General features: G+C 32.7%; 1 protein-coding gene across 2 annotated transcripts in view; it reads left to right on the top strand.

The window, feature by feature from the left end:
• The window catches only part of AP3B1 (adaptor related protein complex 3 subunit beta 1), a 357,386-nt gene that overhangs the window by 170,811 nt on the left and 171,231 nt on the right, over window positions 1-15,344 (top strand). For both annotated transcript variants that reach the window (XM_069096283.1, XM_069096282.1), the window contains exons 12-14: window positions 1,118-1,180; window positions 3,474-3,606; window positions 9,654-9,763. In XM_069096283.1, coding sequence (XP_068952384.1) covers window positions 1,118-1,180; window positions 3,474-3,606; window positions 9,654-9,763 — 306 coding nt within the window. The remainder of the gene's footprint in view (window positions 1-1,117; window positions 1,181-3,473; window positions 3,607-9,653; window positions 9,764-15,344) is intronic.

The raw sequence follows: 15,344 nt of genomic DNA, 5'->3' as shown, positions 1-15,344 counted from the left end.
TACTAGCAGTTTTAATTGTTTTATTTGATAACTTTTTATAGGCAACTTGTTATTGAATAAACCTCCCCCCCTTTCTGAAATATAATTTCATAGAGCACCTATTAAATACTTTTCCACTGTGAATTCTAAATAGCATAGAAAATGCTTTATGTTGTGGCTGAATTGAAAGGTGAAAATTATTCTTTTTTATTATAGTCAGTTATTTAATTTTACACTTAAACACCAAATAAAATGAGAATTTCCATATGTAGAGTAGAACAAAGAGAGGGATGACACATGAAACTGTGAATCTCTGTAATATCCAGCTTGATTTTCCTTTTAGGTATATACATTCAGCACACAGCTTCCTGTCTTGCTTTCCTATGTTTCCTTTTGGTCTTCCTTGTGATCATTTCCATATATTTAAAAATACATCAGATCTTTTCCTTTCTTTTTTGGGATCACCCTAATCCCTAAGCTTTTAACCTCATCTTCTTCCTACCTCCTTTTCTCACACCATTGAAGAGAAAGAAAAAATTCTGTTAACAAATATGTATAGTCAATCAAAACAAGAAAATGAAAATTCTTTAAGATAATATTAATGAAATATGGCAAAAAAAATTCAGACACACAGATGAGACTTAAATCATATGTTGATAGAAATCTGTTATTGTTAATTCTTATGGAAATAAAATTACTGCAGAACTATTATTTTAATCCACATTTATAATATAGTGGAAGTTAACTTTGCCTTTCATTTATGACAAATTTTTTATTTAGACGTCTTAATTTTGACTGAGAAGAGTCCTAAGATTTTAGATAAATACAGCAAATTTCTCCCTGTATTACTTAATTTAAAAACTTATTATTTTACCAGGCCCTGACACTGACTCAGAAGCCTGGGTATTAATATTTGAAATGAGAAGTGTAAAAATGAAGAAAATGTCTTTTTAGGAAGGTGCCTAGGGCAGGTAAAGTGAGTAAAAAAGGTCCAGTAACTCAAAAGAACCCAAACTGAATCATCAGGAAAGGGTTGACAAACACCAAATTGAGCAGCCTTGATGCTTGTATTAATTGTAAAAACCCTTTTCTTAAGTCCTGACCTTTTAAATTGTTCATGTTATGTTTTTCTTTATAGCTTGAAATATTGACAAATTTGGCAAATGAAGCCAACATATCAACGCTTCTTCGAGAATTTCAGGTTTGTGTACGGAACTCTTATACTCTATTCCTTGACAAAATGTATTTGATATCAAGGAAACTTAATGCTTATTTCTGTTTGAGTGTTGTTGTCACATTTTAAATATTTATATAAATAAAATGCAGATTGATTACTAGGAAATCACCATTTCCAGTAAAAAATTTATTAACCAAAATATAACATAATAGAAAAGGGAATTATCAAGTAATATCCTCACAGATTTGAATAAACTATGGGGCAGTCTTCATTTTAAAAATCATGCTGCTTAGGGTGATTTCCAACAGGTGTGACTGGAAAATATTGGTGCCTAAAAATCTTATTTACTTTTTGTACCTTTTAAAAGTGTCCAGGTTGTGGTTATGGTTATTACATGCAAAGTCTGTCCTCTTGGATCCTCTGCTTAAGCTTCATGTTTTAGTCAAGAATCCCAACCACTAAAATCAATAATTTCTTTCCTCTCTTTGACCTGTTTGTTTGGATTTGTTTCCCATAAGTCTGTGTAACTGTCATGTTGAAGTAGATTTTTCATTGTTTCCCTGTAATGTTTGTCCTCCTTACTTATGGTTCTTTCTTCATCTAGTAATGTGTATCTTATTTCTGTAGCTTGTTTGCATCCTTTCTTCACCGTATATTCAGTTGAATTGTGTTGCAAATAGATACAAACTCCCTGAGGACAGGGCTTTCTTTTACTTGCAATTTTTTGTGTGCCCAGCACTTAGCCTGAGCCAGTGTTTTTTTAGTGCTAGGCTAATATGTCTTAGTGTGGCAATCTTGCCATCTAATGCTCAGGATATTCTAGAAAGTCTCTTTTAGTTGATTCCATTTTTATATTACTTTATCATGTATCTAGTTAAATCAGTCGACATATTTGTATACACTATTTGTGGAGGCACACATATAGGACTATTGTGTTGATTGACACTTTAACTTTTTAACTAACATTTAAAATGTTTCTAATCTTTATTTGTCTTCCTTCATATTTTTCTTCCCTTTTTTCCTTTAAAAGCATTGAAAAAATTATTTTCTTCTTTGTTTTTCTATTATACTCATAACTAAAATAATTCCCTTTACAATAAATGACAAATTTTGTTATTTCTAATTTTGCAGCTCCTATATTATTTGGTATGTTAATATAGAACATATGTACCTTTTGGCATACTTAACAAAATCTTATTTTGCCTTTTTAAAATTAGAAGAATAAAAATTCAATATACATAAATGAAAAAGCTCATTCACATTTGAAAGGATCTTAGACTCTTCCACATTCTATTTGCAAGATGTTAATTTTAAAATTCTATGTTAAATATAATTTGTGTGATATATATATATATATAAATATATTTTTTTTTTTTTTTGCTTTTTGGAGGGCAATTGGGGTTAAGTAACTTGACCAAGGTCACACGGCTGTGTGTGTGTGTGTGTGGGGTGGGGTCAGATCTGAACTTAGGTACTCCTGACTCCAGGGCCGGCGCTCTACTCACTGCGCCACCTAGCCACCCCCGATGTGTATATTCTTAAATTGCTTTCAGAACTTGATAAGTGCTTTGTCTTAAATATGCAATTTTGACATTATATTGGCAAAGTTTTTGCATGTTTGTCATTTTCTATGATCATTCTTTTTTTCTTTAACTTTTACATTTATTGTTGTCTGTCTGAAAATTTGAAGGAAGTTATTATGAAACAAACCCTTACTGAAGGTTAAGTAATGTTTTATGTGTATTGTGAATTGATACTACTGAAGATCATATAATAATGCTGACAGATTTCTTCTCTGTCAGTAATTTTACTTTCTATATTGTGAAAATAAAATATGTGTCATCAGGCTATATTATTTCCCTTTTGACTTTTCCTGTTCCTCTCAACCCCCCATTTCTTTGATTTGGTTGCCCAGAAAAAAAAAAAATTCGTTCTTTGAGGCAGGTAGGTCAGTTATTCATAGATTCACAGATGCTGCTGGTTAAATGGACTGAAACCTCCCTGAAGAGAGAGTTCTCATCAACTCCTTCAACCTTGCACTCAGACTAATTGCTGTCTTTGGGTGACTGCCCCCCACTATCTCTCGGGCAGTCAGAAACCACATAAAAGCACATTCTTTGAATGAAAACCCAAGCTGTAGATAAGGTATTAGTGTAACTTTGTTGCTTTGAAAATTGCATATTTTTAGAAGGCATATCTATTTGGTAAATGTTGTTATTTTTACTTGCTAAGACCACAATGCATAAGTAATGGTTAAATTTGTCATGATTTTTCTCTTAATAAGACTGATACGTAATGGAACTTCTGTTTTCTTTAGACCTATGTGAAAAGTCAAGATAAACAGTTTGCTGCAGCTACTATCCAGGCTATAGGCAGATGTGCAACCAACATTTCAGAAGTAACTGATACGTGCCTTAATGGTCTGGTGTGTTTGCTGTCCAACAGGGATGGTAAGGGAGCTTCTATTTTGTTTATAAGTACTTAATAGTTTGAACCTTCTTGGATATATTTTCAGATAATAGCACAATTAGTACTGTCTTGTATTCTGGTTTCTGTGGTTTTGAATCACTTGTAGTAAAAGTAACGTAGGATAGCAGTTGCATCAAGTACCTTTTTTGAAAAAAAAAAGATGTTTAATTTGGAAATGGTGGTAAACATATCTTTGTATTACTGTCTATAAGTGATCATTCAGTTTTATTTCTTCTACCAGTTAAAAATGTACTCTCTTTGAGGTAGGTTTTCACAAGAAATTTTTTTCCTCCATTCTAATATGAATGTTGTATAATAATTGTTCACCTGCAGAGGGTGCTGAAAGCAGGCAAATGCCTTTTTTAAAAAATATAGAATTGATGAGATTAAAAATTATGGTCAGTATTTTAAGTTAAACCCTTCAGAGTTGGTTTGGTTCTTGAATGAAAGTAATTTTGCATTTAAATTAAGTTGGAATTGCAAGTCATTAGATTGCAAAATTTAGGTGGATATAAGCAAAGCAAAATATAAAAAATATTGGCAACATAAGTGGTTAAAAATCCATTCAAAATTATCTAGTTGGTTTCTGATGATACATTCAAACTTTAAGATGTCATTAATTTTTAGGGACATGACTGAGGAGTAAATACAATTACTTTTAGAAAAGAAGGGGAAAAAACTGCTAGCTAATGAAATTTTCATGATAATTTCCTTTGAGAACTTATTTTATTAATAGTATTTGTATTTGAAATGATAGACTCTGCTTAGTGAAAATATTATTTTGTGGGCAAAATAGAATTGAAATAATTTATGAAATTATGAATAGTACAGATATATGTGCATATATACTTTACATGTATACTTGGGTACTTATATAATTTAAATGTAATACCCACCATTCTGAAATGTATACATTAAAATATTTTTTATAAGTTTTCTGAGAAGATTGCCATGCAAATACTCAATTTTGCAAATAGCCTTTTCTTCATAAATCTTTATATATATGTGTATATATATATATATATAATTTATTTTAACTCTTCCAGAGCAAAAAATATACAAATGAAATTTAACTTCAAAGGACTTTTATGAATGTCATTTAATGTGAATAGAAATAAAGTTGCAAATTTCTAAAAATTTGACAAAGAAAGGTTAAAAAACCTAATAAAATTTAATCATTTTTTTCTAAATGAAATTTTTTAAACTTTTCCATATTTACTTTATTGTAGTTCACATTTTAATTGCCTCAATTCCCATAACATTTTCCCTTACTCTTGAAATTCAACCTTTTGAACAACAACCCAAACATTTTTGTAAAAACTTATTTGACTAATTTTAAAATATTCAAAATAGCATTATTTTAATGTAAAAACTGTTTACCAAACCTAATTGTTTATATTGTCAGTAAACTTAGCCCTGATTGAGTGCAGAATATATATAATTGTATATGTATTTTAAATGCACATTTGTAACATACTAACACCTGTATTTCCATGATTTGCTTGGAGATGTGACCAATTAGAATGTGCACTTCTTAGGAAATATTTTTTCATGTAGATATCATCTGCATTTTATTATTTTGAAGAACTTTAGTTTACCTCAACATTTATGTGAACCCAAAATGTCAAGAATACTTAGTGTTAGGTTTTTATCATATGTGTTGCTATTTAAATCACAGAAAAATGAAACTAGATTGGCATTGTGAACAAGCAGAGTGTGCCTTGTGCCCCAAGTAATTCAGACCTATTATCCTGGTATGTCAAGGGCTCTGCATTCTTGTTTTGTAATTTAAATTAATACAGTGTCTGTTTAAAATTTATTGTTACTCTTTATAAATACACAAAATTGAGTTATTTATAATTATTTCTCCGAATTCTTTGTGGGCCAGAAGTTCATTATCGCATTCTTTCATCTGCATCCATATAGTATTTTTATGATTCAACTTCTAAGAAATACACATATGTCTAATTCCAAGAGTAAAGAAAATATCTTTAGCTATTTTCACATGATATAATTTTAATAGGAGATGAGATTTTATCATTTCTGTCTTTAAAATAGGAATTATTGCTTTTGTTTGGGAAAATTAAATACTGACTTTGGAAATTATTGAAAACATTAAGAGTTATGAAAAAAGACTTGTTAGACTAGCTTTTCTTTAAAAATTAAATTGAATGCTCAAAATTTATCTTGCCCAAATTTTGACCCTATATATAAATATTCTAAAATTGTGATAGGAGAAATACAAAAGCCAATCTCTTATAAGAATTGTGTCATGAATGCTAAGGCTCAGGTTCTGGAGAGGAAAGCTAAGGATAACAAAAGGGTCTAAGCTGTATTATGAGGGGAAAAGAAGGCCTTAATCCACTATTAGTGCTTTTTGTTGGACAATTTTTGATTGAATTGTATTAACTGGCTTTAATAAGCCACAGTTTAGCAACCTTAGCTTTGTGTAACTTTTGACAGTTTCTGAAAATCAAATCTTCCATCAAACAGCTGAAAAATTTTCACTGTTAAGGTTATTCAGAAGCGTATGATGGAAGCTCTCAAGGCACTTCCAAAACTTTTTTGGCCAGTGGTAACTTCTTGAAATTTATGTATATAACCTTTTCAGGTGACTCCTTTGATTTTTTTATATGAGTTTAAAAAAAATCCCATTACTTTTTCATGATACCTCCTAGATATCGTAGACATGGTATTATTTCAAGAAATCTGCCGGTCGATTTTTGGGGGGAGATTTCTGTACCTCCTCTCATCCCTAGGTGATACTTGGAGAATCACTGATCTGCAGTAAGAATGGTTGGCCACAGATTCACAGGTTATGTTTTCCATGTTAACGAATTTGTTTATTCTATAAATATTTATTCAAATAGCTACTGTGTGTGAAGTGTAGTATTATGTTTTGTCCCTGCCCTGAAGAGGTTTAAAACTTTTTGAGAGATCTAAAATTCATTAATTTTTGAAAAATATTTTGCATGCATGATCAAATATGCGACAAATTGCTAAATCTGTGATAAACCAAAGTTCTCTGTAAATTCAAAGAGAAAAGAAGTCAATGATCCAAGAAGACTTCATGGAAGAAGTGGCATTTCAAATAGATCTTCAGAAGGTTGCAGAGTAGGATACAGTGTAATATGCAAGATGATTTTATCCACCCCCTTGAAACTATTCCTCCAGATAGCTTTATTTCCTATAAGATGCTGTGATTATATAGCTTCTATCCATACATTTATCTGAAATTCTTTCCTTGTTGTGACTGTAGGCCTTATTACCCTACCCTGTTAAAAACCTTTGTTGTTTCTCTACCATTTTCATGGCTTATGAAGAATTTCCTCACTTTCTTCCCTAGCATGCCAATTATATACTCCTTTATTCATTCAAATTCCTTTCCAGTTTTGTAAGATCTGAAGGTTTAGTTTTTTAGTACTACAGAGTTGGGCTCTTCTTAGGCATGGATCATTTTATCTAGTATATAATTTGGCATTATTGTCTACATGGTGTATTATTGCAAATCAGTCCCTTCTTTTGTACCTTCTAACGAAATATACTGCATTCTGGAAACTTCCTTTTCCTTGACCAGTTGAATAGGATTCTAATACCATTGATCAATGATAAAAGGAAACCAAGTTTGGTAAAATTTTATGTTCCTTTTTCAGTTATAAATGAAGGGTGCAAGTATGTGGTCTGAGAGGGTAGCATAGCATAGAAGCTTTAGGATAAAAGGACACAGGTTCAACTCCACTGCCCGTGTGACCTTAATCAAATCTGTTGATCAGCATCTCATCTTCTCTATTTGTCAAATGAAGGAGTTAGACTAGTTGATCTCTTGGATCCTTAATGGCTCTAAGACTATGACTTTATGAGTATATGTTGCTTTCTTTTAAGGGTATAAATGAATTGGGGGGTGGGGGGGGGAACTAATCTGTACTTAATTTCATCCCACAAAGGAAAACTCTTGAGTTGAAAGTGACAAGACAATTGAGGAAAAGGGAACGTGTCATTTAAATAGAGTTCAAAATAGCAAAGGAAAAGAATCCTTTGTAATTAATCTTTCATGAAGCAGACTTTGAAAAGCCAGAGAAAGCATAACTGTGGTTCTATGGTCAAAAGTCCTAACAAGAAGACTATTCAAGAGATGGCAATCATTTGAAATTAAATTCTGCCTATATAATCATAGATTGTTCCTATTAAGAAAAAGAAGGGGAAATATCACATGCAATTGCATGTGGTGAAAAGCAAAAGGATAGCAAATATCATTAGACTCAAGATTTTTTAAAACTTGACTTTCTGATTGTTTAAGAAAAGCAAAAATAAAACCATGGAATAGACTTGCAAACAAAATTTTGTGTTTCTAGAATTGTGTAAGCAGAGGATAAATAGGCATTTGGGAATTTTGCATATTCTTATATAGGATTAGAGTTTGAACTAGATGACTTTTAGATCTGTTCTTACTCCTAATTCTAAGAATGTGTTGCTTTAGCATCAGCCTTATTGTAAACTGGTTTTCTGTTGCTTTTCTTTATAGCATGAATTTACTCCCGCAAAGCAGTTTGCATCTGCATTTGCATCTGTTATTTTCAGCTTCAAAAACTGCATATTTCATTCAAGTGATTACTACCTGTTACAGAAAATAAGCACTGAAATGCATGATTTATAAGTCTTAGAACAGCCTGCCCATTTAAAATTCTCATTAAAATGTGCAGGAGAATGTATTACTGAACCAGCAGATAATCTCTAAAATGTTTTTATAAAGGGGGGGGGGGAGTTTGAGCAAAACAAATACAAAATCAGTGTCTTAATCTTTTAAACAGAAATAGCTATATGATACATCATTATTAAAGTACATTTGTCACTTCCTATACTTGTCATGGCCAAAGTTTCTACACTTTTAATTTTGTGGCTAAGGTAACATTGTGGTAAGACATTTTCTGATTTTTAAGTCCTGATATTAAAAACAATGTAACTTTGTAACTGGGAGTGGCACATCAGGCTGTCAGGCTGACAGATCCTCTTTTGGCAGTGGCTCCTTCCTTTGCTAGACTCATTGCCTCTCTTTATAGAGAGATAGAATGTTGGTGTTTTAAATGCCTTTAAATGTTTTAAAACCTCAGAACTTTACTAATATACACCTGATTCCCCTTAAACTCTTTAGTATTTTGAAAAAAAAAATCTTGCTGAAAAACTATTAGGACATTTAAATTGCATTTTTATTGATCCCTATGAGATGTAGAATATTCTTTGCCACCTTTGTAAATCAGTGCAGTGTAATAAATAATAATAAAAATAATAAATAATTATTTAGAAAGATTTAGAAGACATACGTTTGTGCCTTTCCTTCAAAGCCCTGTGACTTTGGATAAGATACTTTTCTGCGAATCAGATACTTAATCCATATAGTAGAAGGTGTGTGGCAGATGGTGAATTTCCTTCCCAAGCAGGATTGTGAGTATTCAATGTATGTGAAAGTTTTTGAAAATGAAGTGTTACACAAAGGTAAGGTAACAGTTGTACGAGGTCAATGAGGAGAACCACATTCCATGCTGAGAGTGTGAGCTGTGCCAACTGACCACTTCAGTGAGCCTCTCTGCTCTATGCTATTAGGGGATAAAGAGCACAAGCAGTAGAAATGTACAGCTGGGAAAGAGGCCATAGAAATTGATTCACTTACTTGTGGTAAGCATTAAACCTGAGGTTTTCATAGCATACTTGTATTACCGTAGTCTTTTTAAAAGTTTGGAGCATTTTGTTATAGTTAGTTTATATTATGAACAATCATATATGATTACACAAAATTTTCAGTGTGGGAGAATTCCTTAACACCATAATATTTTCCAAAACCATATTGTAACCCATCTGTGACTTGTTCAGTCACACAATTTCATAATTATTATTGGTGAGATATGAACCTTGTTCTTCCAGACAGCAAGAGCAGTGCTATCCACCATGACACATTGCTTCTTTATTAGTAAGCATATGATAAATTAAGTTAACCATACAGTAATTTAAGATGTATATTTTGTGTCTTTATCAGAAATAGTAGTTGCAGAAAGTGTGGTCGTCATTAAGAAATTGCTACAAATGCAGCCAGCACAGCATGGTGAGATTATCAAACACATGGCCAAGCTCTTGGACAGTATTACTGTAAGTAACTATAACTTTATATGTCAATTTTCAAAGTAGATTTTTTTTTTGAGAAGCAAGCTTGCAGTTAGATGAAATAATGATTTGGTACCTGTAAAAAATGAAGATGTATCAGTCGGTAGTAGTCTATCCTGTAGCTAGTAAGCTGAAATTTCTTTGCCCTCATTGCCAAAGTTATCAAATTGTCCTTAATTGAAAGTTGTGGATACCACAGCAAATATGGCTCCTGGGTTAGGGCCCACTTCTCCCTTGTCATAGCCCTAAAAATTTCTATGCTGATAATCACTAATAATTCCATCAGAAGACAAACTGGAGGTACTTAAATTGTCATCAGGTATATCCTTATGAATGATAATGGGCCAAAATCTGTGGTTATAGTAATAATATTGATAATCATTCTCATGTGGCTTTTAGACTCAGACCTGTACCAGACAGTATATTGGACTTCTTTAGAAGTTTAATCACTAAATAAGCCCTTCTTAAACGGCAAGACCATTTCAACAATATTCAAGTCTTGTAAACATGTTCAGCCCATTAGCTTTAAAGAATGTTTTTTGAAGTTTAGTTTTTACTGGGTTGGATAAGGGGAGAGACTGAATGAAAACAACCTTCCCCAGTAGTTTGTTGTAATCATAAATGAAAATAGCTAAACAGAACTGTGAACTACCTAGAGGTGACAGCAATAGACAGGCTACTATGGCATACATAGGAAAAAGCATACATAGCATTTTATTTAGTTACAAACATTAAGAAAAACATGACTTACATGAAAGATACTTAACCTTTTTTTGTGTGTCAAAGAGCACTTTGGCTATCTAACGAAGACTATAGAGCTCTTCTCAGAATATTGTTTTTAAATGGATAAAATAAAATACATAGAAATGCAAAGGAGAAATTCTTTATGCTGAAATAGTTATCAAAATATTTTTTAAAACAAGTTCTATAACGCCAGGTTAAGAACCCCTGATTTAAAGCCAGAAGCACAAGTAGTCCTGGCTCTCCAAATAATTATCACAAATGCAAATCTTAAGGATTGTAATCATTATACATGAACACATTGGAAGACCATGTTGTGTGTTGGCCTTGTCATGTCCCAGTAGATATAAATAGTTGATCTCCTTCAATAGTATCACCCTCCAACATGAAGATCAGTGGTAAGGGATAATAATTGCTACTAGCCACGTTGGAACCACCTTCACAGGACTGTGCTCAATAATCCAAATCAGATTTGTAACAATTCACGAATTTGAATTCTGACTCCCAAGAACATCTTTTTGTGATTAATGTTTTTTTTTTCAAAAAGACTATCTTTAGCATTTACATCATCATTGCAACAGTGAAATAACAGTATCAAGTCCATTTTTTTCTCTAAAAAGATTGTAGATAGAATTAATTTTTTTCTGTATAGATTTCCATAGGAGCACTTAAGTGTGTCATCTTCTTGTTCTCATCAGGCATGTTACAGATAAATGTGATGTTTTGCTCAGAATACATCAGTGCAGCCTCCTAAGTTCTTCTAATATAAACATAAACATAAATAATAATAATAATTATACACTAAAATAAATGATATTTTAAATATTTTTAAAATAATAATAAATAATTAATGATAATAAATAAAATAAGACCTAGTAGGCCTTTCCTATTAGTATTGCAAAATGGTGCATTTGTTCTAAGAGAGCCACAGTAGTATACAAAAGTGGCCTGCTAATGATCTGGGTCATGTTTATAAGTTTTATTTAAATGTTTCTTATACTGCCCTATACTATATTATAAGCAGTATTTCTTGTATTTTTTCCATATATTTTGTATTGCAGATATATCATTAGAATATCCTTGGCATGCCTTGTAGAAGTTACATTATTTAAGTTTAATGGACTATGTTTGAATTGTTTTACAAGTTTAGCAGAATTTAAGTTTTATGAATAGGTATATGAAAGTATAGAGAAAGAAGAATTTCTTTTGTTTATAGCACTTATTTGGTTCTAAATTAAAGTTTAGTGATTATACTCATAAATGAGTTGCACTTCATAGAAGAGATAACATTAACTGTCTTATGAATAATACTTAGAATGGTGGGGAGGTTTTTTGTTTGTTTTAAAACAAAAACAATCTATCTTGTTTGAAAAACTGAAATTTGATAAAACCTTAAGAAAGTTGGACCTAATTGATATAATAACAATGTGATTGCTGAGTAAATTCAAGCTCTTAATCTGGTAGTAAGGTCCCTCTGCATTCTGGTGAATTAACTGATAGGGCACCCGTCTCTACTGCTTTTGGAATCAGTTAAGTTAGGGCCACTCATTTCAGCATTTGGAATCAGAGCTCTTTTTGAGAGTTCTAGGAGTATAACAATGAGAAAACATCATAATTTTTTCCCATGCTTTTTAATTTCTACATTTGACAGCAAAGATCTCTTCAAGTGATTGATTATGTGGTAATTAAACATTCACATTAGGGAGGTAAAAAGGAAAATACCTACATACAAGACTCATGTACAAATGAAAATTAAAGGCTCTTTTGTATAGCTGAACAAGGCCTTAGGAGGGCTGCAGTCAAGAGGTGGCATTGCAGTCCTCCAAATCTGTCCATATACTGAGGTGGTGATCTCTTAAGACAATTTCCCAGGGAAAATCCCATCTTGGACATGTGTTAGGGATATGAAGAACAAAAGTTCCAAAGTTTGTTTGTGACCTAAATTTCTGATTTAACTTCTTTAATTCCCCTTAACCGGTTTCTAGGTTTGCTGAATAGGGTAACATAACTTGGGTCCTTTTGTTGAGTTCTGTATATCTTGAAGTGTCTTACTGTTATGAGCTTAGCCATCAGGCAGTTTCTCAGTGCTAAAAGTCCTAATATGCTTGGTCCCAAGCTACTTTTCCTTGACTTATTTTTATTGTTTTCCTGTATTCTCTAACTTACCTAAATCAGTGGTATTTAAAGTGGAAGATAAAAGGCAATCCATGGTGATGTAAGAAGAAAACATCTGGTGGTCTGGCTATACTTATGTGACCCATATGTCCATGTGGTACAGTACATGTCACATAAAATACACAGAGAATATTGAAGGAAGAACTAGAGTTCCATAGCACATGGGGGTTGACAGAGGTGATCTCATTTGTATATATTGCATATCAGTGTTTTTAGTTTATATATATCCAGGTGAATAGATTTATTATTTATTTTAGTTAGTTGTAGCAAATCCAGTACTCAAAAAGTAAGAAAAGTAACTTAAACAGATTTCCTTTGAACAAACCACAGTTTGAAGATAATACTAATAATGTGAGCATAAGTGAGCAACTAGAAAATGGCAGAGCTGAATTTTATCTTGCTTGTGGCAGGAGCTCATTGTCAGCCACATTACTGGGTAAAAATAATCACCATCTAATTGAATGTGACAAGAAGTTGACCAAAAAGATTTGGAATTGTCAGGAAGATTAGGTGAAATGCAGATTTACATCCACTGTTGTTAACAATGAACTTCACTCTGTGTAGGTTGTACCTTGGGATGTTAGATAATTAGTAAGACATTTAGAAACAAAGCTTTTGTTGCTGAAAACAATGTAAGTGTGCTGTTTATTAAAAATACTATTTATATACTTAACATAGAAACAATTTTCTAACGTCTTTAAACATCTGCTGAAAAGTTTCAGGAGGTTTGGACCCCATTTCTTAAGAATGCAAAATTGTTACATCTTTTGATTTATTTGGAAGAAGAACTGATGGAGTGCAACCAAGATGGAGAAGTAAAAGCAGGGGCTTGCTTGAGTTCACCCCCAAACTCGTCCAAATACCTGTAAAAAATTACTCTAAACAAATTCTAGAGTTGCAGAACCTGCAAAATGACAGAATAACAGAGTGAAAAACAAGACATCTTGGAAGTATATATCGCACCATGCTGGGAGTGGAATACAGTCTGACATTGGCTACAGCGGGTACAGACAGGGCCAGAGCAGGCTTCAGGGAGCTGAATCACTGGCAGTTGTGGCGATTTCCAGACTTCTCAATGCACAAATACTTAGAACATCATGGAAGATCAGTGGGGGAACTCTGTGCGATCTGGGTAAAAGAGGAGTGCGGTCTGACCCCAGCCCTGGGACAACAGAGGTGGCAGTGACAGTGGCAGCAGCAGCTGCTTCCAGAGCTCAGGGCCCACAGACAGTGGGAGATCCAGCAGTTGATACAAAATTCCAGAAGCCTGGGACAATATACCCACACCCATATCTACCCTCCCACTGGAAACAGAGTCCTACCTTGATAGGGAGTTAGAAAGTCAAGTATTTGACTGGGAAGGTGAGTAAACAGTATTAAAAAAAAAATCAGACTATAGAATCTTACTTTGATGACAAAAATCAAAACATACAATCAAAAGACAAGAAAGTCAAAGCTCCTTCATCAAAAGCCTCAAAGAAAGACATGAATTAGTCGCAGACCATGGAAGAGCTCAAAAAGGATTTTGAAAATCAAGTAAAATAAGTAGAGAAAAAAATTGGGAATGAGAAATGAGGGTGATGCAAGAAAATCAAGAAAAATGAGTCAACAGTTTGGTAAAGGAGACCCAAAAAATACTGAAGAAAATAATACCTTAAAAAATAGACTGACCTAAATTGGCTAAAGAAGTCCAAAAAGCTTATGAGAAGAATGCCTTAAAAAGCAGACTTGGCCAAATGGAAAAAGGAGATCCAAAAGCTCACTGAAGAAAATAATTCCTTCAAAATTAGAATGGAGCAAATGGAAACTAATGACTTTTGAGAAATCAAGAAATTATGAAACAGAACCAGAATAATGAAAAAATAGAAGATTAAAAAATAGAAAATATGAAATATCTCATTGGAGAAATCACTGATCTGGAAAATAGATCCAGGAGAGATAATTAAAAAATTATTGGACTGCCCTGATATTCTAGAACCAGAGGGTAAAATAGAAATTGTAAGAATTGTAAGAATCCACTGATCACCTCTTGAAAGAGATCCCAAAAGGAAAACTCCTAGGAACATTGTAGCAAAATTGCAGAGTTTCCAGGTCAAGGAGAAAATATTGCAATCAGCTAGGAAAAAAAACAATTTTAATATTGTGGAAATACAATCAGGATAACACAAGACCTAGTAGCTTCTACATTAAGGGATTGAAGGACTTGGAATATGATATTCTGGAGGTCAGAGGAACTGGGATTAAAACCAAGAATCACCTACCCAGCAAAACTGAGTATAATACTTCAATATATACACGAAATTGGACATTCGATGAAATAAAGAAATTTCAAGCATTCCTGATGAAAAGACCAGAGCTGAATAGAAAATTTGACTTTCAGATACAAGAATCAAGAGAAGCACAAAAAGGTGAACAGGAAAGGAAAATCATAATGGACTTATTAAAGCTGAACTGTTTACATTCTTCCATGGAGACCTTTATCAGTATTAGGGTAGTTGGAGGAAATAGGTAGAAAGATAAAAAGAAAGATGGATGGATGGATGGATGGATGGATGGATGGATGGATGGATGGATGGATGGATGCATGGATGGATAGATAGATAGATAGATAGATAGATAGATAGATAGATAGATAGATAGATAGATAGAT

The sequence above is a fragment of the Petaurus breviceps genome, unplaced genomic scaffold, assembly GCF_028583685.1.
Source record: "Petaurus breviceps papuanus isolate PSGF00001 unplaced genomic scaffold, PetGlider_PUasm1.0 229, whole genome shotgun sequence".
In the NCBI taxonomy this organism is placed as follows: Eukaryota; Metazoa; Chordata; class Mammalia; order Diprotodontia; family Petauridae; genus Petaurus; species Petaurus breviceps.
Note: the sequence above shows the minus strand (reverse complement) of the source record. Positions and strands in the feature narration are given on the sequence as shown.